The sequence below is a fragment of the Neoarius graeffei genome, chromosome 27 (genome assembly GCF_027579695.1).
Source record: "Neoarius graeffei isolate fNeoGra1 chromosome 27, fNeoGra1.pri, whole genome shotgun sequence".
Lineage (NCBI taxonomy): Eukaryota > Metazoa > Chordata > Actinopteri > Siluriformes > Ariidae > Neoarius > Neoarius graeffei.
Window position 1 is genome coordinate 6,368,257 of NC_083595.1, and position 26,971 is coordinate 6,395,227.

General features: G+C 42.3%; 1 protein-coding gene across 1 annotated transcript in view; it reads right to left on the reverse strand.

Moving 5' to 3' along the window:
• LOC132874792 (uncharacterized) overlaps positions 1 to 26,133 on the reverse strand; it is a 38,894-nt gene extending 12,761 nt beyond the window's left edge. Inside the window, exons 1-8 of the mRNA XM_060911192.1 lie at positions 25,970 to 26,133; positions 13,711 to 13,751; positions 13,259 to 13,591; positions 12,247 to 12,344; positions 10,326 to 10,375; positions 9,446 to 9,627; positions 9,253 to 9,325; positions 9,102 to 9,140 (exon numbers count right to left, since the gene is read on the reverse strand). Coding sequence (XP_060767175.1) covers positions 9,102 to 9,140; positions 9,253 to 9,325; positions 9,446 to 9,627; positions 10,326 to 10,375; positions 12,247 to 12,344; positions 13,259 to 13,591; positions 13,711 to 13,720 — 785 coding nt within the window. The 5' untranslated portion in view covers positions 13,721 to 13,751; positions 25,970 to 26,133. The remainder of the gene's footprint in view (positions 1 to 9,101; positions 9,141 to 9,252; positions 9,326 to 9,445; positions 9,628 to 10,325; positions 10,376 to 12,246; positions 12,345 to 13,258; positions 13,592 to 13,710; positions 13,752 to 25,969) is intronic.
• Positions 26,134 to 26,971: the final 838 nt, after the last annotated feature.

A 26,971-nucleotide genomic window follows, 5' to 3' on the forward strand; every position in this document is an offset into this window, starting at 1 on the left:
CTCTGTTACTCCAGCCATCATGAGTCCGTCTGAGGGCTACTCTTTGTATTGACGTAGGTGGCATGCGCAGCACATTTTCGGTTTAGTGATGGGTTTGGTAAATGTTCATCTGTCTAACTCGATGTTGGAGATAGTGTTGGGCCAAAAGATGGATTAAATGGTATTACTGATAAGAAACGGCTTGACTATTTAATTGGACAAACACAAAAATAGTGCTGGACAATGCTTCCATTTCCCCCAAGAAGTGACAAACTAAAATATTAGCGTGTAGGTTGTCGGTGTTTTATACAGATCTGGCAACCTGTAACTGAATTAGTGCAGCCATGAAGCAGCACAGTTGTTTGTTTTTTAAATAAACCTAGAGGCAGATGATAAACAAACAAACAAAAAAAAGATATATAAATATTTTGCACAGGACTGTGTTCCTCTGATAACAGAAACAAAGCTCCAGCTCTCTCTGATTTTAATCTGTTCTTTCAGGATTTATCACACGCCACTCCTTGTTGAGTTTTTGATGCCCGAATTGTTTGAAAGTGTTTGATTTTTTTTAAGAAAATCAAACACTTTCATGAAGGAGCTGACTCGAATGCAAGCAGAAAAAAATAAAACGAGATTCTTAAGCAAACTCTTCCATACTCACTTCTGACTTTGTTTTTGTAAAATACATTTTAAATACAATCGTGAATTTCTCAGGAGTTTTCAGGCTGAGCTCCTCTCTTCGTATTCTTTACCAACTCATTTCCTCGTTGCTCTTGAAGCATTTGCTTCTATTAGTTAACATTTTTATTGCTAGCGGGGAGACGGTAATGCCGTTTATCTATTTCTCTGTTTGAACAAGCAAAAACAGCACAAAAATTAACCATATTGAAGACAGATTAAGCTTTGCTTGCATGAGTGTGTGTCTATCCCCAGCTGTAATTATCACATGATGCGTGACGTCATGCACAAGGGGTCTATAAACAGTACACGTACCATACTACAACAGCAGGGGTATAGAAAATAACTTGCAAAGTAGTAAATGAAACCGAGACTAAGAAAACAGCCAAAACATAATGGCGGATATGTAGTGAGCCCTATTCTCCTCCTCTGGGCCCAAAACTCACCCACTTCACAACTGTTGACTCCCTTTCTGTCTCTAATATCATCGCCAAGTCTAACTCCTCCTCATGTCAGCTTGACCCTGCCCCGACTCCTGTACTCAAGGCATGCTCCACAATCATCTGGGAACCAATTGCACTGTTGGTTAATTCATGCCTCAACTCTGGTGTTGTTCCCACTGCCCTCAAAACGGCTAAAGTTACTCCCATTTTAAAGAAGCCTGAATTAGATCCAACCTCTGTCTAATTATCAACCGATCTCCAACCTCCCCTTTTTAGCAAAAGTACTGGAAAGAGTGGTTGCTTCACAACTTCATTCCTTTCTCACTGAAAACTATCTGGTTTTTGCACACATCACATTAGAGAGACTGCTCTCCTGCGAGTGGTAAATGACAACCTCCTGTCTGCTGATAGTGGTTCATGTCACATTCTCATTCTCCTTGACTTATCTGCTGCATTTGACACCATTAATCATGACACACTCATCTCCCGTCTGTCAGATATTGGTATCACAGACATAGCCCTCCAGTGGTTTCGGTCCCACCTCACCAACAGACGAAGGTTTGTCACACTGGGTTTACATTAGTCCTCCATGTCCCCCATTACTCATGGTGTCCCCCAGGGGTCTGTTCTTGGGCCCCTCCTTTTCCTTACATACATCCTGCCCCTTGGTCAAATTATTCATAACCATGGGCTTAACTTCCATTGCTACGCTGATGACATCCAATTATATCTCACTACATCCTCCCACACTGACCCCCTCCCAGTTCCCTCAATGACTGCCTATCAGACCTAAAGTTGTGGATGCAGAATACTTTTCTAAAACTTAACACAGATAAAACAGAAATCATGCTTATCGGCTCCAAATCTTCACTGTCCAAATCCTCCAGTTTCAGTCTTAACATCAATGGTGCACTTGTTAAATCTTCACCTGTTGTTAGAAACCTTGGAATATTGCTTGACCCCTCACTCAACTTTGATCCCCACACTAAATCCCTCACCAGGACTGCTTTCTTCCACCTCCGGAACATTGCCCACCTTCACCCCTTTCTTTCCACGAGTGGTGTTCAAACGTTGGTCCACTCCTTCATTATGTCCCGCCTAGATTATTAGTGTGCTTGCTCAAGCACACAGCAGCCAAAGGCAAGCACACTATTGTTCTTAAGTTTACTTATTCTGCCTTATTCCGACACGATTTTTGGATCCACTACTCCTCCTAGGGCGTTCAAAATAGAGACACCGTTCCAACTCTGAGACGTCTGGCCCGAAGTGGTGTAGTGTGCTTGTATACAGCTTTTGGATCAACGTGCCCATTCTCTTGTTCTTGTCATTTTTCTTTTGTTTTTTTTCCCAAAGAGAATGAATAGGGCTCATGAATCGACTTGTCCTACTCGGACACGCTCCATCGCAGATGCACCAAACCTCATGTGATACTTCAGGCCAACTCCCCTGACACATACATGCAATCGGTTCTGACCCGCACTCATATTTTTCCTTTCTTTTTGCTCATCCCCTTTTCCTCCATAGGCTTGCATTGATTTTTGGCCCCATTGAAAATGAATGGTGTTTCAGGAGAAAAACTTTCACTCTCCAATTTTTTTAACCAAGTGACCAAACTTCAAGAAACTTCACTTGATGCCTCAGGCCAAGTCCCCGCACAGATCCATCCCCTCATCCGAGACTTGCACTCGTCTTTTCCTTGGTTTTCACGCATCTCTTTTTACCTCCATAGGCTTCCATTGATTTTTGGCCCTATTCAAATAAATGGAGTTTTGCTCAGTAACACTTCACCACACATCCACCAAACTTCATATGGCACCTCAGGCCAAATCATGCATCACACACGATATCGGTTCTGACCCGCACTCGTCTTTGTCTCGCTTTTCATCCGTCCATTTTTTCTCCTTTTTGCCGCTAATCAATGGAAGCTTGACTGAGTCATTCCTCCCTTCCCCCGTGATGCATTTGGCAAGGATCTGCTCATTTGAGACTTTGACAGCAAATCAACTTCAACTAAATGGCCGCTTTATTACGAATACTTACATGCACACATGATAGCAATCAGCATATAAGCATTCACGTGTTACCATGCTAGCTGTTAGCATGTTACCCATTACAATATCATGCCTGCTGTTAGCTCACGAGTTGTTAGCATGTTCACCATTAGCATGTTATCATGAGAGCTGTTAACATGTTAGGATTAGCAGAGTAGCATGCTAACTGTTAGCATGTCACCCTCAATGCGTTAGTATGCTAAAAGTTAACATATTATCCATTAGCATGTTAGCCTGTTAGCTGTTAGCATGATAACTGTCAGCATATTAGCCTTAAAGTGTTAGAATTTTAACAAATAGCATGTTGATCATTAGCATGGTAGAATGCTAGCTGTTGACATGTTATATTAGCATGTTAACATTAACATGTTAACATGCTAGCTATTAGCATGTTAACATTAACATGTTAACATGCTAGCTATTAGCATGTTAGTATGCTAACTTTTAGCATGCTAGTTGTTAACATGTTGGCATGAGCATATTGGCATGCTAGCTTTTAGCATGCTAGCTGTTCTGCTACAGCTCAGCAAATGCACACTGCATTTTCTCTGCAGAAATGCAGTCTAGTTGTAACTCCCTTCTCATTGGCCTCCCCACTAAATCCCTTCAAAGACTACAATACATTCAGAACTCTACAGTGAGACTCCTCACCCATACCAAACCATCTGCCCATATCACCCCCATTCTTTCTCAGCTTCACTGGCTACCTGTGTGTTTTTTTTTACCTTGAGTTTGAAAATGGCACTATATAAATGTAATTATTATTATTATGGGAAGCTCTTAGGGACTGAAATAAAAGATCAAAAAGCCTAATTTTTGTGGTGCTAGTTTGTAATATATGCTCGTTCCAACTTGCCCGGTCGGGCATATCGGGAACATATCCCACTTGCCCGAATGCATGTTTCACTTGCCTTGGGCAATCGGACGTTTTCCTTTAGAATTCACTGATATAATTCAGAATTCATTGTCCCATCAATGATGGCAAGCCGTCCTGGCCCAGATGCAGCTAAACAGGCCCAAACCATGATACTACCACCACCTTGCTTCACAGATGGGATAAGGTTCTTATGCTGGAATGCAGTGTTTTCCTTTCTCCAAACATAACGTTTCTCATTTAAACCAAAAAGTTCTATTTTGGTCTCATCCATGCACAAAACATTTTTCCAATAGCCTTCTGGCTTGTCCACATGATCTTTAGCAAACTGCAGATGAACAGCAATGTTCTTTTTGGAGAGCAGTGGCTTTCTCCTTGCAACCCTGCCATGCACACCATTGTTGTTCAGTGTTCTCCTGATGGTCAACTCATGAACATTAGCCAATGTGAGAGAAATCTTCAGTTGCTTAGAAGTTACCCTGGGGTCTAAGCATGCACCGATACTGGCATCGGCCCCGATACTCCACTAATATACTCATACTCGTACTTGTCAAACAGTTGCCGATACCATGAACCGATACCAGTGCCGATCCCATGCGCCGATCCCAATGTTCCCCGCAGCGCTTTTTGTTCCATTCGAGAGAGAAAAAAAAACTGAAGCATTGTTGAGCTCAGGCTTGAGCATAATATGATAGGCTATACCATGCGCCGATAGTGTTCCGTGAAGCGCCTTTTGCCAGCGTCCGTTCGAGGAAAAAAAGCCTCTCCCAGGAAAAAAATTGTAAATCTCAAGCATTGAGCGTAGGCTAATTTCGTCAGAAGACAAAAAAAATTGTTCGACAACAACCCATTTTTCCATGACGAAGATGTGTTTGCGTAGTCATGAAACAGTGCCGTCACAACATCTTTCCCCAACACTGTCATTTTAAACATCTCTCCACACTCCACTCCCTTTCGCTGCCATACGCAGATAGGCCTACGCTAAGATCCCCAACGTTGTCCTTTTTTAATGTTGGCTATTCGCCTAGGTAAGGGTTTTGTAGGACAGGCTACTCACTAACAAACAAATGAAAATCGGATTTTTGTATAGGTGAATCCAACCGGCAGAGTTTTTAAGTACGAGTCCAACCGGGAGAGTTTAAGAGTGAAGAGTGAGAGAGAGAGCTTTAAGAAATGGCTGATTGAGTTTTCCAACTTGTTTCAGTTGAGGGCAACGCCAAGACCAAGGAAATTGACGTCCCATCTACAGGTATGGAGCTCCACGAGCACGGGACGCGATGTTGCGAATGGACAGCAACAGCGTCTGCCTAACAAGTTCTGCGACTGAACAAGAGCGTGCTCGAGGCATTCAACTCTCCTGCAGCACACAGCAGGATGTGCGCACATGCACATGAGAGGAGGGAGGGAGGGGGGGGCATATTTTAGTCTGCATTACTGGCGATGGAAATTAAATAATACATCGTCGCCGGCCGCCACTGTTATCTTGTGCGCTCTCTGTGATGTTACGATGGTCACTGCTCCTCCCTTTCACGCCCTTGTCTTGTTGCTAAATGTAATTGGAGTAGTTTAAGCGCACCACCAGAACAACCCTTAAGTCAACCAAGACCGCAATGTTGCGGAAGGCCGATGATAGAGGGGGTAAGTGACCAGCGGAGTGAAATGATCACGCTGCATGTGGTAACTCACTGCTCTCTCCTCCCTTCATCAACAATCGGTCTTACATGTTGCAAGAGTGCAAGTCTTTCTTGACTTCGAAAGTTGGACATTGTAATCTAATCCAAATAAATAGCAGCCTTTTTCAGAAATTGCAGCAGCTAAATATTTAATTCTTTGTGTAGGCTATTTGCAATGAGTGTAGTTTTCTGGGAGTGAATGTTGCACGACAATCGAGAGAGGTTGCACACGGAAGCGCAGATAGCCTTGTAGTCCACATTACACTGCCAGCAGACAGCGCCTCTTCATTTCATGGTAGCGCTTCTTTTGCAACATTGTTATGTAGGCCTAGTACAGCAGCGCTTAGGTTTTGCAACATTATTGTAACAATGTTGCAAAAGATAAGCGCTACCGTGAAGAGGCGCTGTCTGGCTGTGTGACGTGGACTCAAGGCTACTCTGCGCTTCTGGAGCAGCGGAGATTGTCAATGTGAACCCGTGTGCATGATCACTCCAATTAGAAAACAACATTCACGGGAAATAGATAAAGTACGCCTATTAAATATTCAAATGCTGCAATTTTTGAAAAATTATATTTTAATAACATCAACAGTATCGGTATCAGTAGTACTCGGTATCGGCAAGTACTGAAATGATAGTACTCATACTCGTATCGGTTTTCACAAATGTGGTATCGGTGCATCTCTACTGGGGTCCTTTGTGACCTTGCTGACTATTACACGCCTTGCTCTTGGAGTGATCTTTGTTGTTCGGCCACTCCTGTGGAGGGTAAAAGTGGTCTTGATTTTCCTCCATTTGTACACATTCTGTCTGACTGTGGATTAATGGAGTCCAAACTCTTTAGAGATGGTTTTGTAACCTTTTCCAGCCTGATGAGCATCAACAACACTTTTTCTGAGGTCCTCAGAAATCTTTGGTCGTGCCATGATACACTTCCACAAACATGCTGTGAAGATCAGATTTTGATAGATCCCTCTTCTTTAAATAAAACAGGGTGCCCACTCACACCTGATTGTCATCCCATTGATTGAAAACACCTGACTGTAATTTCACCTTCAAATTAACTGCTAATCCTAGAAGTTCACATACTTTTGCCACTCACAGACATGTAATGTTGGATCATTTTCCTCAATAATTACATGATCAAGTATAATATTTTTGTCTCATTTGTTTAACTGGGTTATCTTTATCTACTTTTAGGAGTCATGAAAATCTGATGTTTTAAGTCATATTTATGCAGAAATATAAAACATTCTAAAGGGTTCACAAACTTTCAAGCACCACTGTACCATTACATTGTACTGCCCATGACACAAAGCTGTCAAAAACTAACACTGATTTCAGGGACACTTTAAACTTTGTGTAACTCATAGCACTCTTTTTTTTTTTTTGCACAGTCTATACTAGTATAAGATGCCAAAAATGCAAGCATTCCAGCTGGCTTTAACACTGTGCCACTCCTAATAGCTGTAGCTCAGGTAGTATTAACTCAACTGGAGTCTGGGTCCAGGTTAACTCCCTCAGTAAAGGACCACGCCTTTGTGATACTCCAAGGATGAAAAAGTGTAAAGGATCTGTTGGGACACGTTCTGCAAAAGCACATAAGGATCTCGTTTTAGAAACTATGTGGGAGGGAACGGTGGTTGAATATAAACCTGAACCTGTGGAACTCACACCTGTGAGACCTGTCTAATCATCAACCATGTCCATTCCTGAGCTGTTTTCCCAGACAGCCATCTTAAAGCACCACAGAAAGGTCATGAAGGCCAACTGCACCTGCTTCTCATCCAGCCAGAATCCAGCCCAACCTTCTTTACTCACAGAACTTTAACATTTTAAAAAATATTTACTTATAAGTCATCTTTTGGTGAAACATGGACTTAAACTTTCAAAGAAGAAGGTGGTCACTCTGTACTTAATTGTTTTGAAGTAAGGACGACCGGAAATACAGAATGATAAACATTAGTTAATGAATTAAGACATTAATTATTCTTATAAACCCGATATGACATGTTTAAGACAGTGGACGCGCTAATTGACTGACAGCAATTTAAAACTGTAGTTGTCTCCCTCCAGTGAAAGGGCAACTCTTTAGCTAGCACAGAAAGCGTTAGCTGTTAGCTAGTTTGGGGTTTTTCCGAACAAGGCCTCACCGTAGTTTGTTCAGCCAGTGACTCACAACTGGCCAGTTTTACTCGATACGTACCTTCGACTCATGATGTAGAACATGAATTAAAAAAAAAGCTCTTTGTGAAACAGGAACAATACCAACTAATCAAATATAATGTTCTCTTTCTTCCGTTTCCGTATGCTAGCATCTAGCTCGCGAGCGCATTACTGCCACCAACAGTATCTCCTGGATAAGGCACTTCCGCACACAGAGAGCCTGACGGGGTGTGTAAACATAATTATTTTTGTGGTATTATTATTACTCCAGTTTGTCTCGAACCTGAACCGTGGAGACAGGGCGATAGTCGCACAGATCTCCTCCAGGCGAACCGAGCCTTGTTTGCCTGACGGGGCGGCACTGCTCATGGTTCTGGACTGTCACTCATGAGGCGAAGAAAAAAAGATAAGATTCTTCCCTCTACAGCTACTTTGGCTCAAATCAAATATTAAAAAAAAAAATCAACAAAGCTCCACCCACTTACATTTTTAATGTTAATGTGCATCAAAAATTCATCAAATTATTGCTAAATAAATAACTTGGACAGTGTATCGTCTCTAAAAAGTAAAGCAACCCCAGGTCTAGCGCCCCTGCTGGCTGCCTGCAGTATCGTGTGTACCATCCCCAGGTGTTTCAATGAAAAAACAGAATTTTTTCCATCTCACTTTACTCATCTAAACTGTCTTTCCATCTACAGTGTCTCATCCAAACAGCTAGTTTCCCCTATGCTGACATCTGCATGTTTTTATTTCCCCTAGAAATTACTTATTTACGTTGTGTTATTCTAACATATAAGAAGGTGTAGCTACATTTGGGAATGAAGTGATTGACAGTCTTGGTGACACTCTGGACCATGGCACTGAGAGAAGTGGGTGTTCCTGACTTCCACTCATCTCTAATGCACACTAATGACTTACTCCACAGAGCAGTCGAAAGTCCCTACTGCGCAAACTCTGGCTCCATATTTGGCAACATGGAGGAAGAATTTTGGCTTCATTTCTATTGAAAGCAAGGAGCCATGAAAGCCATCTCTTGTAGTCATTGAGTCAGATGATATTCAGATAGAACAAACATCATTCCACAAAGCTGTCAAATTCTCAATTCTGATTGGTCAGAAGGTATTGATTAAGTTTGGTAAGGTTTAATTCTCAAAACAGATTGGTTAAAATGTGTGTCTTAAAGACTCAGAGAGTAGTTCTGGCTGTAACATAAACAGGTTAATGTTAATGCACTCACTCTAATACAGTCTTCTTAGTGTTTTGCCATTGGTCAGGTCATCATACAGGTTTGTCAAACTCCATCCTTCTCTATCCTCCACCATTCTTTTTAAATCTCCATATGGTCTTCCTCCGACAAAGTTGCCCATTAGTGTAGCTCTTTTTCTTACAAGTTCATCATTCCCAACATGATGAAGAGATTTCTCCAGAGTCTGATCCTTTCATCATCAGCTGTCTGATTCCCTGGAAGCATGAGAAACATCGGGTAGTTTGGAATTCATTATGAAATAAATCAAATCAGTTCAATTATAATGAAGTATTTATCACATGAACATTTCCTGTAAATATAATAAATAATCTCACCAGCTGAGTGACTCTGGATGTAAAGTCTGATTCCACTGCTGATGTTGGGAGGTGAACCAGTTTGAGTAAAATAATACACTCCTAATTTATTTGTACTGATATTGTGTATAAATAAACTGCTGTGACTTTGCAGTGAGAAAGTCTTGTTGAAGGTCGTGTTTCTGTATTGTGCCCTCGTGGTTCTGGTTGAGTAAGAGCATAATATAAACACTTCAGGTTCTGACGGCTTCATCAGGAACCAGAAAACATGTTTTACAGACACCTCACACTTTAGAGTCACATTTTGGCCCAAATTCACCGACTTCTCGATGAAACCTTCTGCAGCTCCACAGCACACAAGTCAATCTAATCATGACAAAACACACACAGATACACCACAAGGGTCCAGATTAGAATAACCTACATGTCATTCATGCAGAAAATAAACTCAAAAGACAACATTTTAGGTCCAAAGTATGAAAATAATATTGGATGTTGGATCAGAAATGTGTGAAGTTACTCACAGAAGTGAAGTTTTATGATTTTCATGCTGAATTCTGAACACTGTACACAAGCTCGAAACACTCAGAGGCTGAACTGCTTCAGTCAGGAAACACTTGAGCAGTTGAGCTTCAGACGCTGGAGTATACGGAAGTGGGAGCTGATCTTGCTCACACCACAATGAGCTTTCTCAGTACAATAAACAACATGAATGACAAAACAAAGACAGGTGCAAAGTGATGGGGACAGTGGTAAAAAAAGTGCTGTGTATTAGAGGAATAAAACAGTTGGGGATGTGCTGTTATGGGAAAATAATCAACTGCAGGGTGGTAACAGTAACTCCACTTCATTGCACCACCCTGTCACTGATTCTGATTCTAAACTCAGGGGATAATTTTACTGCAGAAGGCCACACTGTGAGAACGAGGAGCGGATGAAGGAGCTGTTCACCTTAGACACGTGTGAAATGTGTTGGAGTGCAGACCATAACCACAATTATGTAACACAACTTATGGGGGAAAACAAACAAACACACTACTGAGAGGTGCACTGTATGGAGCTACAACGGCCAGTGAGCAGGCAAACAAACCAAAGGATCTGGACATGTTTGCTACCATCAGCCTTATAGCTACAAATAGCCCAGCATAGAGATAGAAAACTTTAATAATTATTATTAGCAGTAGTACGTCGCACTATTACTTATATTGTTTAAACACAATAAGGTTAATGGTGATTTCTACTGAAGCCTACAAGTCTGTTGGCTTTTCTGTGAAAAACTGGAGGTTGTGAAAGTTAGTGTGGTTGTTTCATTGCATGTGATTCCAGCCACAAAAGTGGATTTATCGAATCCTCAGAAAACAACATGTACCATGTTCCTTTTCACACAAGGAAGGAAACATTTTTTTAAATGGCCATGTATTTCACATGCTCCCTCACAAAAAAAAGTTAATATCCAACTTGCCAATTCACATTAAAATAAAGGTAGCGTTATATCTCGAATATTGTTGGCGAGGTTTGAATCTAAAACTGACTAGCACTTACAGGGAAAAGTTACTGCAAATCTAAATTAAATCTAAATCAATTTTTTATGGTTAAGTCCAAGAAAATTTGGCAATACCACAGTTTTCAGAGTATCATTTATTCAATAAAAACTCATTGGTGTGATATATTTAACAGTACTAGATTAATATGTGATAGGCGGAGTGATACATAGGACACACTTGTTATGTGCCTGCTTGAAGCCTGGAGGTAACGGGAATACAAGCTGTGTTCAATTCTATATTTATTCAATAAATACTCAAAAGCAAAAAAAAAAAAAAAATGCAGACAAAGTAAAAAAATACAGGTATATACGTCATCAGATATGTCAAAGAACACCACGAACCTATTCAAACCTGGCATTAACATCCATCCATGCTGCTTCAGCCACAGTTGGACAGAACTTAAATACTGGTGTGTCTCTCAGGGTTTGATTACTCAAATGTGGTGAGACATTCAAGTCGTCACAGAACACTTGTTTCAGTTTCAATTTTTGGCTTCATCCAAAAGCAGGGCAGAGTCACTAAAGCCCAAGTCTAACTAATGACTCGTGATTTGTAACATGCTGTAAAGTGTTTATACAGGCTGAGCCTAACCTAAAATCCTTACATAGTTGCATCGTAATTGATATAACGTTTTGATCAAGGTTTTTAACTGGATCCACATCAGTGCCATTCCAATGTACGACATCAATACACTCACCACCCAGGGATGAGTATATTCTGAAGTCACAGAATATAAAAATCCAGAAGAATTAAGAAAATTAATTCTTATTTTAATTGTTTCAACCCACCCAGTTTTCAAGTGATCAAAAAATATTGGAACACATAGCCAACCTGTGTTTCTTGTTGCCCAGATGTGTACTGTTAGTTTGATTGTGTAAACAATTACTAGCTCTGAATGTCTACTCTTGGATTAAGCCTTGGGTCTCACCTGTAAATACTGCATTTGTTATCACAAAAAAAAAAGATAAACCAACATAACATGAAGACCAGAGAGCTGTCTATGGCAGAAAAGCAAGCCAATTGTCTTCAATGTCCAGCAAAAACAAAAGAATTGGCCTTGCTGATCCAATACTTTCAGAGAGCACTGTATACATTGGCTTATTAAATGTTAATAACATCCTACCAAATATGAACCAGATATTAATTTCTGTCCAGAATGTTCATAATCTGAAACTCGGAGAATGGAAAAGGTTTGTACGAAGGTATGCTTCATAACGTCCTGCTTTTCTTGCGACAGCGCTTACATACAAGTTGAGCTTCATGTTGTCTTCAAAAGACCAAGCTGTACAGGAGACTGCACACCAGCAGGAACATACTGCTCGCTCTTCTCGTGCCATCACCAGTTTTGCAAGCAATAGTTTCAGTGGTGAAAACTTCTGGATGCAAAAACAATTACGGAAAGAAATCAATTACTTTGTGTGACTGAGATACAAAACACACAAACTCTTCCAAATGATACAGCAACGTAGACGTACGTCAAGGTGACTGGTCTCATCGAATGAGTTTTAATAACCTGTCTGGATACTGACCCTGCAGTGTGGGAGACTGGTTTGTGAAACTTGGAGGGAAAATCAATACTGAGTTGAGGTGAGAAAAATACTTTTCTAAAACAGTGCTGCTGAGCTGCAGTGGTTTGTTTTGGGGAAGGATTTGGGAGGAACCTTGTACACATACAACACGCATCATATCCTACCAGAACCCGAAGGAAATATGACACTGACACAGTAAGAGACAGAAAGCCAAACAAGGCAGTAAAAGAGTCTTATCTAAAGCAGTTAAAGGAGAAGCCTCCTCCTCTGCATCAAACTGATTCACACCTCATACACCATTCCTGCCCTTGCTACAGTTCCAGACTATGGTAGCAGTCAAGCATTGGCTGTACTGTAAATGACAAGGAGTCAGGTTGAACCAGCAAGTAATATGTGACGAGTTACACCTGTGTCTAATTACTGGCTGTCCATTATTGTGTGTCTCTGCATGTCTTTCAGATGGCCAGTAATATGAGAGAGAGAGAGAGAGAGAGAGAGAGAGAGAAAGCTGTGTGTGTGTGTCTGTGTGTGTGTGTGTGTGTGCATACACACATACTAGTAGTCACTGAAAAGTGCAAGTAAAAATAAAGCACACCTTGACCTATCACACCTGTCACCAGTTCTAAACTGTCCAAATCTTGGAAAATGTTCTTCTCTTGAATAATCAACATTAAAATGCCTGTTAATCTAAACACCACTCCCTTTCAGAATCAAAACACTGTAATTGTCTGTGTACTACTGAAAAGATGACTTGTACAAACCTTCAACACTCAGTTGTACGTTCACATTCTGCCTGGATTTAGGGAGGCTGCAGGTGTAAGTTCCCGAGTCTGAGAGTTTCACATCCCTCAGTTCGATGGAGAAGTTTCCCTTTGCAAACTCAGCTGAAAAACCTGTAACTCTGCCTCTGTATTCTTGACTCTGGTCTTGAAAATTATCTTTATCTTCGATGATCTCCAATACCACTTTGCTTACTTTGTCTTCTTCATAACGCCAAAATACATCCCCATTCTCTGCAGTGGATTCGGTGGAACAGGGTAAGATGACTGTACCACCTATGACAGCTTTATGAGTCTCTACAATCTGTGCCATCGCTGAAACAACAGCATGCACACACAAGAAATCAAATGTCGGCATAATCTACTAACAAACACCACCCTCCCCTTTCTGGTTGTTTGTGTATCAGCAATGAAGAGGTGTGTTCATTTCTCACCATTGTCCATCAGCAGCTGGATCAGGAAGAAGAAAACACATCTGTGGAAAAAGAAAAGTGGAATTGCAGGATTCATTTATTCTATGTTAACAGTACAAGCCAATGTTACAGTTTTCAGTACATCAAATTGCAAAAACTGCTGCAGCGTCTGTACAAGGGTTCAAAATATTCCATTTGGGAAACTACGATAAAAATCATCTGTTGAGGGAACCCTTGGTAAACCTTTAGCACAAACAATACAAATGGTGTTTAAAGTCCACAGGAGATGTCTTGGGAGCCCTGATTTGATTCTGCATCTTGATGCATTTCCTGTTCAAGCAAGAAGTCAATGATGGCATGTTGAAGTGCTAATAACATTTGAGATACACCCCCCACACACACACACCCAATCTAAACAACCTGACAGTAGCTGAGTGAGCTCGCTAAATATAGAGAACAGTCACAAATTTATAATGAGTGGTTTGTTTGTTTTTTCAGTTGTGGAGATTTCTCCACTGTCTTTACCCACACCCGTCCACTTAAACCAGGATGATATCACGTTTTTAGAGTTATGCTGTACACATTTGTGCCGAGGCCGAGCTTGAAGTGCTGATGGTCACACGGAGCCAGAGGGTCGTCTCCGAGAGACATCTAAACACATCCGAGGGGTAGGTTTATGGCTAAAGTTAATTAAATATTTATCTACATTTCTATTCCATTTTGTTTGTTACACAGCATTCGATCAAACCATAACTCAGTGCTGTGTTACAGGTGTTTGTACTGCATTCAAAATTTCTGGTTAATGACCAAAATCTCATCTCATCTCATTATCTCTAGCCGCTTTATCCTTCTACAGGGTCGCAGGCAAGCTGGAGCCTATCCCAGCTGACTACGGGCGAAAGGCGGGGTACACCCTGGACAAGTCGCCAGGTCATCACAGGGCTGAATGACCAAAATGTTAAAAAAAAAAAAAACCTAGCTAGAACTCGACGCCAACGGCGTCGATGGGGGTGCCTCTGCCTGGTAGACTACACGCCTTATTAAGTTGTGATTTGGGGATGGACATTTGACCTCACAGTAATCTTGACCTGTGACCTTTTAACCTCAAAATCTAATCAGTTCATGTTTGTCCCCAAGTGCACAAATGGTGAAAGTTTGGTGAAATTCCTTTCATCTGCCTTGGAGACATTGTGTTCACAAGGTTTTCAGACAGACATTTGACTGCGCAGTGACCTTGACCTTAGACCTTTTGATCTCAAAATCTAATCATTTCATCTTTGTCCCAAAGTGCACAAATGGTGAAAGTTCGTTGAAATTCCTTGCATTAGTCTTTGAGATATGGTGTTCACAATGTTCGGGGATGGACATTTGACCTCACAGTAATCTTGACCTGTGACCTTTTAACCTCAAAATCTAATCAGTTCATGTTTGTCCCAAAGCGCACAAATGGTGAAAGTTTGGTGAAATTCCCTTCATTAGCCTTTGAGATATCGGGTTCACAAGGTTTCGGGATGGACACACACACGGACACAGGCATGGACAGATGGACAACCCGAAAACATAATGCCTCCTGCACCTTAAGGTGGTGGAGGCATAACAGTCACGAATTTATAATAAGTGGTTTGTTTGTTTCCCCAGTTGTGGAGATTTCTCCAGTCTTATTTAAATAATTAAATATGTATCTACATTTCTATTCTATTTCATTTGTTACACAGCATTCGATCAAACCGGAACTCAGCGCTGTGTTCCAGGTGTTTGTACTGCATTCAAAATTTTTGGTTAATGACGAAAATGTCTCATCTCATCTCATTATCTCTAGCCGCTTTATCCTTCTACAGGGTCGCAGGCAAGCTGGAGCCTATCCCAGCTGACTACAGGCGAAAGGCGGGGTACACCCTGGACAAGTCACCAGGTCATCACAGGGCTGACACATAGACACAGACAACCATTCACACTCACATTCACACCTATGGTCAATTTAGAGTCACCAGTTAACCTAACCTGCATGTCTTTGGACTGTGGGGGAAACCGGAGTACCCGGAGGAAACCCACGCGGACACGGGGAGAACATGCAAACTCCACACAGAAAGGCCCTCGCCGGCCACGGGGCTCGAACCCAGGACCTTCTTGCTGTGAGGCGACAGCGCTAACCACTACGCCACCGTGCCGCCTGACGAAAATGTAAAAAAAAAATAATATATTAACACAAACTACAACATAATTCATTTGCACTTGGATTAAATGGTATTTGTTAGTCCTCGTTGTCATCCAAAGTAGAGCATGAGGCCTCCACCATTCCACCAAAGCCCTCCAACAAGCTCAATTTTTCTCCCTCATTTCCTGTTCAACTGTCCTCCTGCAAATTTCCTTGGGCCTGCCTCTGTTACTCCAGCCATCATGAGTCCATCTGAGGGTTACTCTTTGTATTGACGTAGGTGGCATCTTCAGTTTAGTGATGGGTTTGGTAAATGTTCATCTGTCTAACTTGATGTTGGAGATAGTGTTGGACCAAAAGATGGATTAAATGGTATTACTGATAAGAAACGGCTTGACTATTTAATTGGGAAAACACAAAAATAGTGCTGGACGATGCTTCCATTTCCCCCAAGAAGTGAGAAACTAAGATATTAGTGTGTAGGTTGGGGGGGGGGGGGGGGGGTTTATGCAGATCTGGCAACCTGTAACTGAATCAGTGCAGCCATGGGTCATGAAGCAGCACAGTTTTTTTTAATAAACCTAGAGGCAGATTCATTCATTCATTCATTCATTCATCTCTAGCCGCTTTATCCTTCTACAGGGTCGCAGGCAAGCTGGAGCCTATCCCAGCTGACTACGGGCGAAAGGCGGGGTACACCCTGGACAAGTCGCCAGGTCATCACAGGGCTGACACATAGACACAGACAACCATTCACACTCACATTCACACCTACGGTCAATTTAGAGTCACCAGTTAACCTAACCTGCATGTCTTTGGACTGTGGGGGAAACCGGAGCACCCGGAGGAAACCCACGCGGACACGGGGAGAACATGCAAACTCCACACAGAAAGGCCCTCGCCGGCCCTGGGGCTCAAACCCAGGACCTTCTTGCTGTGAGGCGACAGCGCTAACCACTACACCACCGTGCCGCCCCCTAGAGGCAGATGATAAACAAAAAAAAGATATATAAATATTTTGCACAGGACTGTGTTCCTCTGATAACAGAAACAAAGCTCCAGCTCTCTCTGCTCTTAATCTGTTCTTTCAGGATTTATCACACGCCACTCCTTGTTGAGTTTTTGATGCCCGAGTTGTGTGAAAGTGTTTGATTTTTTTTTAAGAAAATCAAACACTTTCATGAAGGAGCTGACTCAAATGCAAGCAGAAACAAATAAAACAAGATTCTGAAGCAAACTCTTCCATACTCGCTTTCGACTTTGTTTTTGTAAAATGCATTTTAAATACAATCGTGAATTTCTCAGGAGTTTTCAGGCTGAGCTCCTCTCTTCATATTCTTTACCAACTCATTTCCTCGTTGCTCTTGAAGCATTTGTTTCTATTAGTTAACATTTTTATTGCTAGCGGGGAGACGGTAATGCCGTTTATCTATTTCTCTGTTTGAACAAGCAAAAACAGTACAAAAATTAACCATATTGAAGACAGATTAAGCTTTGCTTGCATGAGTGTGTGTCTATCCCCAGCTGTAATTATCACATGATGCGTGACGTCATGCACAAGGGGTCTATAAATAGTATGCGTACCATACTACAACAGCAGGGGTATAGAAAATAACTTGCAAATCAGTAAATGAAACTGAGACTAAGAAAACAGCCAAGACATAATGGCGGATACGTAGTGAGCCCGATTCTCCTCCTCTGGGCCCAAAACTCACCCACTTCACAACTGTTGACTCCCTTTCTGTCTCCAATATCATCGCTAAGTCTAACTCCTCCTCATGTCAGCTTGACCCTGCCCCGACTCCTGTACTCAAGGCATGCTCCACAATCATCTGGGAACCAATTGCACTGTTGGTTAATTCATGCCTCAACTCTGGTGTTGTTCCCACTGCCCTCAAAACGGCTAAAGTTACTCCCATTTTAAAGAAGCCTGATTTAGATCCAACCTCTGTCTAATTATCAACCGATCTCCAACCTCCCGTTTTTCACAAAAATACTGGAAAGAGTGGTTGCTTCACAACTTCATCCCTTTCTCACTGAAAACTATCTGGTTTTTGCACACATCACATTAGAGAGACTGCTCTCCTGCGAGTGGTAAATGACCTCCTCCTGTCTGCTGATAGTGGTTCATGTCACATTCTCATTCTCCTTGACTTATCTGCTGCATTTGACACCATTAATCATGACACACTCATCTCCCGTCTGTCAGATATTGGTATCACAGACATAGCCCTCCAGTGGTTTCGGTCCTACCTCACCAACAGACGACAGTTTGTCACACTGGGTTTACATTAGTCCTCCATGTCCCCTATTACTCATGGTGTCTCCCAGGGGTCTGTTCTTGGGCCCCTCCTTTTCCTTACATACATCCTGCCCCTTGTTCAAATTATTCATAACCATGGTCTTAATTTCCATTGCTACGCTGATGACATCCAATTATATCTCACTACATCCTCCCACACTGACCCCCTCCCAGTTCCCTCAATGACTGCCTATCAGACCTAAAGTTGTGGATGCAGAATAATTTTCTAAAACTTAACACAGATAAAACAGAAATCATGCTTATCGGCTCCAAATTTTCACTGTCCAAATCCTCCAGTTTCAGTCTTAACATCGATGGTGCACTTGTTAAATCTTCACCTGTTGTTAGAAACCTTGGAATATTCCTTGACCCCTCACTCAACTTTGATCCCCACATTAAATCCCTCACCAGGACAGCTTTCTTCCACCTCCGGAACATTGCCCACCTTCACCCCTTTCTTTCCACTAGTGGTGTTCAAAAGTTGGTCCACTCCTTCATTATGTCCTGCCTAGATTATTGTAACTCCCTACTCATTGGCCTCCCCACTAAATCCCTTCAAAGACTACAATACATTCAGAACTCTGCAGTGAGACTCCTCACCCATACCAAACCATCTGCCCATATCACCCTGTTCTTTCTCAGTTTCACTGGCTACCTGTTCTGTCAAGAATTAAATATAAAATCATACTACTCACCATCAAAGCTCTCCATAACCTTACTCCTTCTCCTGGTGTAAAACTTAACATAGATAAAACAGAAATCATGCTTATCGGCTCCAAATTTTCACTGTCCAAATCTCCTGGTTTTACAGAAACCAGGAGATTTGTGATCTCCTGACCCCTTATACTCCATCCCTCTCGCTCAGATCTTCTAGCTATAATCTCCTTGCTGTTCCTCATACTAGACACTCTACCCTGGGTGGCAGATCTTTCAGTGCCATGGCCCCCAAGCTCTGGAATTCCCTTCCTCAACCCCTCCGTGACTGCTCTTCTCTTCCTTTCTTCAAATCTCATCTCAAAACCTTTCTGTTTCATGAACATGCCGGTCTCTCCTCCTCTTCCTTGGGTCAATAATCATCTCCTTGGTCTTCTCAGCATTCAAGGAGAGGTTATTTTCCCGGCACCAGGAGACCAGCTGAGCCACCCCCGGCTGTAGCCCGCCTCTCTTACCGCACCTCCGTTTTGGGTGCGTGGATCGGCCGATGATCCATGCACCCAAAACGGAGGCGCGGTAAGAGAGGCAGGCTACATGATAGGCTAAAGGCTAGAGCTACAAGACCACCGCTACCTAGCCTTCTGCTAGCTAACGTTCGCTCGCTCGAGAATAGGATGAGCTGAGAACCAGGATAACATCTCAACGTGAGATCAGAGAGTGTTGTGCCCTGATTTTTACAGAAACCTGGACTACTGCAAGCCTGCCAGACCTGGCCATTGAACTATAGACCCACTCCATGCACCGCGGAGACTGCACATCTGCTTCCATTAAAAACAAAGGTGGTGGTGTGTGTGTTTATGTTAACAACAGATGGTGTACAGACGTACAGGTGGTTGAAAAACACTGTTGTGCAGACATTAAAGTGCTGATGGTGAAGTGCAGACCCTTTAATCTACCGAGGGAGTTCAGTGCTGTGTTTATGCTGGCTGTTTACATCCTGCCGCAGGGCCGACCGCACTACAGCGCTAGGACGACTACATGACATCATCTGCAAACACGAGACCACACACCCAGATGCCGTGTTCGTCCTGGCCGGGGATTTTAATCATTGCAACCTCAGGACTGTGCTACCGAAGTACCATCAACACGTGAGCTTTCCGACAAGGGACAACAACATCCTGGACCATGTCTACAGCAATGTGAGAAATGGCTACAAGGATGTGCCCCGCCCCCACTTTGGACAGTCTGACCACATCTCTGTGTTCCTCTACCCAGCTTACAAGGCCCTTCTCAAACAAGCCCCACCAGTGAGTAAAACTGTTAAAGTTTGGAATGAAGGGACTGATCTGGTGCTTCAGGACTGCTTCAGTTCTACAAACTGGGATGTATTTAAGACTGCTGCTTTGAGAGAAGACTGTTCTGTGGATTTAGAGGAATATGCATCTGTGGTCACCAGCTACATCAGTACATGTATTAATGACACTGTCCCCACCAAGTGCTGCAAAATATATCCTAACCAAAAACCACCGCTTTTGCCTCTGGTGACGTAGATGGATATAAAAAGGCCAGATATGACCTACACAGATCCATCAGGGAAGCCAAGAGGCAGTACAGACTGAAGCTGGAAGGATATTACAACACCTCAGACTCCAGATGCATGTGGCAGGGCCTGCAATACATAACCAATTTCCAGCAGAAGAACAGCAGGGTCACAGCCAACCACAACACATCACCAGATGAGCTGAACGAGTTCTATGCTCGCTTCGACACCAACACCAACCAACACAGAGGGATTCTACCAACAGAGGCAGCACAGAGCTCTCCACCTACTGTGACCATAACCGAGGTGAGCAAGGTCTTCAGGAGGACTAATCCCCGAAAGGCAGCCGGCCCTGACAACATCCCCGGCCATGCTTTGAGGGCCTCCTCCACACAGTTAGCAGAGGTCTTCACAGACATTTTCAACCTGTCCCTCTCCATGTCTTTTGTGCCCACATGCTTCAAGACCACCACCATAGTGCCCCTCCCAAAGAAAACAATAGAACATGCCTGAATGACTATTGCCCAATTGCACTCACTTCAGTTCTAATGAAGTGTTTTGAGAGGATAGTCATGTCATACATCAAAAAGGACATCCCAGACACAATAGACCCCCTTCAATTTGCATATCATCAGAACCGTTCAACTGATGATGCCGTCAATGCAGCCATCCACACAGCCTTGTCACACCTGGAACACAGGGACACCTATGTTCGAATGCTGTTTGTGGACTACAGTTCAACCTTCAACACCGTCATCCCCAGCAGACTGACTGAGAAGCTCTCCACCTTTGGACTGACATCATCCCTCTGCTGCTGGGTCCTGGACTTTCTCACAAACAGACCCCAGGCTGTCAGAGTCGGTACCAGAACATCCAGCACCAAGACAGTGAGCACAGGGACCCCCCAAGGCTGTGTGCTCAGTCCACTCCTGTACACTCTTCACCTACGACTGCACCCCCACCCAGAGTAACACTTCCATCATCAAGTTCGCTGACGACACCACTGTCATTGGGCTGATGACCAGCGGAGATGAGAGAGCTTACAGGGAGGAGGTGGCTCAGCTGGTCTCCTGGTGCCGGGAAAATAACCTCTCCTTGAATGCTGAGAAGACCAAGGAGATGATTATTGAACTGAGGAAGAGGAGGAGAGACCAGCATGCCTCGCTGCACATCAACGGGACACAGGTGGAGAGGGTGAAAACATTTAAATTCCTCGGAACTCACATCAGTGAGGATCTCACCTGGACACACTACACACAGCAGACCATCAAGAAGGCTCAACAGAGACTCTTCTTCCTGAGGAAGCTGAGGAAATTTGGACTGTCCACCAAACTCCTCAGCAACTTCTACAGGTGCACAGTGGAAAGTGTCCTGACAAATTCCATCACTGTGTGGTACAGGAACTGCACAACTCAGGACAGAAAGGCTCTCCAGCATGTCATTAAAATGGTACAGTTCATCTGTGGAGCTGTCCTCCCCCCACTACAGGACATTTACAACACCCGGGTCACAAAAAGGGCACAGAGCATCATCAGGGACCAAACACACCCACAACACAGACTATTCACACTCCTACCATCTGGCAGACGTTACAGGAGTGTGAAAGCAAGGACTACTAGACTGACAAATAGTTTTTACCCCCAGGCCACCAGGCTTTTGAACCACGGATTATAATCACCATCTACCTCTATATTAGCAATTTTGCACAATACATTGCACAGTATATCTACCTCTATGTTTGCACATTGTTTGTCTCCCTCTTTTTTTTTAAAATGTTATCTACGTTTTTCATTCTACTTTTATATTTTGCATTCCATATGCACTTTATATTTATATATATATATATATATATATATATATATATATATATATATATATATATATATATATATATATCTTTTTATATTGGTAAGCATAGTTTGGTCGGGCAGTTGCAAAATAAGAATTTCATTACCCAATAATAAACCGCTGTGTCTGTTATTGTGTATATGACAAATAAACATCTTGAATCTTTCTCCACCAGTGCATAAACACCACTCTTTAGCAACTCTTTGTGTGTGTGTTTTCTCTGACTTATGTAAAGCGACCTTGAATTTGAAAATGGCACGATATAAATGTAACATTATTATTATTATTATTATTGAGGGACGCTTTTAGGAACTGAAATAAAAGATCAATAAGCCTAATTTTTGTGGTGCTAGTTTGTAATATATGCTCGTTCCAACTTGCCTGGTCGGGCATATCGGTGACATATCCCTCTTCCCCGAATGCACGTTTCACTTGCCCCGGGCAATCGGGCAGTCCTAAATGTCGAGCCTTGCTTTAACCATTCTTTGGTAGAAGGACTTGTGTGCTTAGGGTCGTTGTCTTGCTGCATGACCCACCTTCTCTTGAGATTCAGTTCATGGACAGATGTCCTGACGTTTTCCTTTAGAATTCACAGGTGTAATTCAGAATTTATTGTTCCATCAATGATGGCAAGCCGTCCTGGCCCAGATGCAGCAAAACAGGCCCAAACCATGATACTACCACCACCTTGCTTCACAGATGGGATAAGGTTCTTATGCTGGAATGCAGTGTTTTCCTTTCTTCAAACATAACGTTTCTCATTTAAACTAAAAAGTTCTATTTTGGTCTCATCCATCCATAAAACATATTTCCAATAGCCTTCTGGCTTGTCCACATGATCTTTAGCAAACTGCAGATGAGCAGCAATGTTCTTTTTGGAGAGCAGTGGCTTTCTCCTTGCAACCCTGCCATGCACACCATTGTTGTTCAGTGTTCTCCTGATAATGGACTCATGAACATTAACATTAGTCAATGTGAGAGAGGCCTTCAGTTGCTTAGAAGTTACCCTGGGGTCCTTTGTGACCTCACCGACTATTACAGGCCTTGCTCTTGGAGTGATCTTTGTTGGTCGACCACTCCTGGGGAGGGTAACAGTGGTCTTGATTTTCCTCCATTTGTACACAATCAGTCTGACTGTGTATTGGTGGAATCCAAACTCTTTAGAGATGGTTTTGTAACCTTTTCCAGTCTGATGAGCATCAACAACGCTTTTTCTGAGGTCCTCAAAAATCTCCTTTTTTCATGCCATGATACACTTCCACAAACATGTGTTGTGAAGATCAGACTTTGATAGATCCCTGTTCTTTAAATAAAACAGGGTGCCCACTCACACCTGATTGTCATCCCATTGATTGAAAACACCTGACTCTAATTTCACCTTCAAATTAACTGCCAATCCTAAAGGTTCACATACTTTTGCCACTCACAGATATGTAATGTTGGATCATTTTCCTCAATAAATAAATGATCAAGTATAATATTTTTGTCTCATTTGTTAACTGGGTTCTCTTTATCTACTTCTTGGACTTGTGTGAAAATCTGATGTTGTTTTAGGTCATATATGCAAAAATAAAGAAAATTCTAAAGGGTTCACAAACTTTCAAGCACCACTGTCCCATTACATTGGACTGCCCATGACACCAAGCTGTCAAAAACTAACACTGATTTCAGGGACACCTTAAACTTTGTGTAATTCATCGCACTTTTTTTTTTGCACAATCTATACTAGTATAAGATGCCAAAAATGCAAGCATTTCAGCTGGCTTTAACACTGTGCCACTCCTAATACCTGTAGCTCAGGTAGTATTAACTCAACTGGAGTTTGAGTCCAGGTTAACTCCCTCAGTAAAGGACCAGGCCTTTGCGATACTCCAAGGATGAAAAAGTGTAAAGGACCTGTTGGGACATGTTCTGCAAAAGCACATAAGGATCTCGTTTTAGAAACTATGTGGGAGGGAACGGTGGTTAAATATAAACCTGAACCTGTGGAACTCACACCTGTGAGATCTGTCAAATCATCAACCATGTTCATTCCTGAGCTGTTTTCCAAGACAGCCATCTTAAAGCACCACAGAAAGGTCATGAAGGCCAACTGCACCTGCTTCTCATCCAGCCAGAATCCAGCCCAAACCTTCTTTACTCACAGAACTTTAACATTCAAAAAATATATATTTACTTATAAGTCATCTTTTGGTGAAATATGGACTCATAAACTTGACTAAACTTTCGAAGAAGAAGAAGAAGAAGGTGGTCACTCTGTACTTAATTGTTTTGAAGTAAGGACGACCGGAAATACAGAATGACAAACATTATTTTATGAATTAAGACATTAATTATTCTTATAAAACCGACATGACATGTTTAAGACAGTGGACGCGCTAATTGACTGACAGCAATTTAAAACTGTCGTTGTCTCCCTACAGTGAAAGGACAGCTCTTTAGCTAGCATAGAAAGCGTTAGCTGTTAGCTAGTTTGGGGTTTTTCCGAACAAGGCCTCACTGTAGTTTGTTCAGTCAGTGACTCACAACTAGCCATTTTTATTCGATATGTACCTTCGACTCATGATGTATAACATGAATTTAAAAAAAGTTCTTTGTAAAACAGGAATAATACCAACTAATCAAATATAATGTTCACTTTCTCTCTCTTTCTTTCGTTCTTCCATTTTCGTATGCTAGCATCTAGCTCGCAATCACATTACTGCCACCTACAGTATCTCCTGGATAAGGCACTTTCGCACACAGAGAGCTTGAGGGTATGTGTGTGTAAACATAATTATTTTTGTGGTTTGCTTATTATTACTACTTCAATTCGTCTTGAACCTGAGCCGTGGAGACAAAGCGATAGTCGCACAGATCTCATCCAGGGGAACCGAGCCTTGTTTGCCTGATGGGGCGGTACTGCTCATGGCTCTGGATTGTCACCCATGAGGCGAAGAAAAAAGATAAGATTCTTCCCTCTACAGCTACTTTGGCTCAAATCAAATATTAAAAAAAAAAATCAATAAAGCTCCGCCCACTTACATTTTTAATGTGCATCAAATGTTCATCAAATTATTGCGAAGTAAATAACTTGGACAGTGTATCGTCTCTAAAAAGTAAAGCAACCCCAGGTCTAGTGCCCCTGCTGGCTGCCTGCAGTATCGTGTGTACCATCCCCAGGTGTTTCAATGACAAAACAGAATTTTTTCCACATCACTTTACTCACCTAAACTGTCTTTCCATCTACAGTGTCTCATCCAAACAGCTAGTTTTCCCTATGCTGATATCTGCATGATTTTCCCCCCTAGAAATTACTTATTTACATTATGTTATTCTAACATAAGAAGGTGTAGCTACACCTGGGAATGAAGTGATTGACAGCTTTGGTGACACTCTGGACCTTGGTCCTGGGAGAACTGTGTGTTCCTGACTTCCACTCTCATCTCTAATGCACACTAATGACTCTTACTCCACAGAGCAGGAGAAAGTCCCTACTGCACAAACTCTGGCTCCAAATTTGGCAACATGGAGGAAGAATTTTGGCTTCATTTCTATTGAAGGCAAGGAGCCATGAAAGCCATCTCTTTTAGTCACTAAGTCAGATGATATTCAGATAGAACAAATGTCATTCCACAAGGCTGTCAAATTCTCAATTCTGATTGGTTAGAATGTTAAGAAATTAAGTTTCTTAATTCTGCAGCAAGGTTTAATTCTCAAAATAGATTGGTCAAAATGTGTCTTAAAGACTCAGACAGTAGTTCTGGCTATAACATAAACAGGTTAATGTTAATGCACTCACTCTAATACAGTCTTCTTCTTAGTGTTCTGCCTTTGTTCAGGTCCTCGTCCAGGTTTGACAGCCTTCAACCTTCTCTATCTTCTTCCATTCTTTTTTAAATCTCCATATGGTCTTCCTCCTCTCAAGTTTAGTGTAGCTCTTTTTCTTACTCTTCCCCTTTTCACTTCTAGTTTCCCTTCGGTTTCTGTCTGATATAAACTATCCCCTCTCAATACATGTCCTAACCACTTCCTTCTCTGATCTTTTAGTGTTTTCAGCAATTCTTGTTCAACTCCAAGTTCTGATAGTATGCTCTCATTTGTTTTTTTCATCTCCCATGTGATCCTTAGCATTCTCCTCCACAACCACATTTCCAATGCATCTTGCATATCTTCTTTCTACCTTAGTGTTCATGTCTCTGATACGTACAAGGCGACAGTCCAGACCAAGCATTTCAAAAGTCTGATTCTTAATTCTTTTGGTAAACTTTTAGATGTTAACACTCTCTTGTTCCTTTCATATGCAGATTTAGCCATTGCAATTCTAGATTTCACTTCTTTCTGAATTGTTCCATCTGCTGATATCAAACTTCCGAGATATGTTAAGTGCTCCACTTCTTCTGACCTTTCATTTTCATCTCATCTCATCTCATTATCTCTAGCTGCTTTATCCTTCTACAGGGTCGCAGGCAAGCTGGAGCCTATCCCAGCTGACTATGGGCGAAAGGCAGGGTACACCCTGGACAAGTCGCCAGGTCATCACAGTGCTTACACATAGACACAGACAACCATTCACACCTACGGTCAATTTAGAGTCACCAGTTAACCTAACCTGCATGTCTTTGGACTGTGGGGGAAACCGGAGCACCCGGAGGAAACCCACGCGGACACGGGGAGAACATGCAAACTCCGCACAGAAAGGCCCTCGCCGGCCCTGGGGCTCGAACCCGGACCTTCTTGCTGTGAGGCGACAGCACTAACCACTACACCACCGTGCCGCCCACCTTTCATTTTCCAAAGTTAT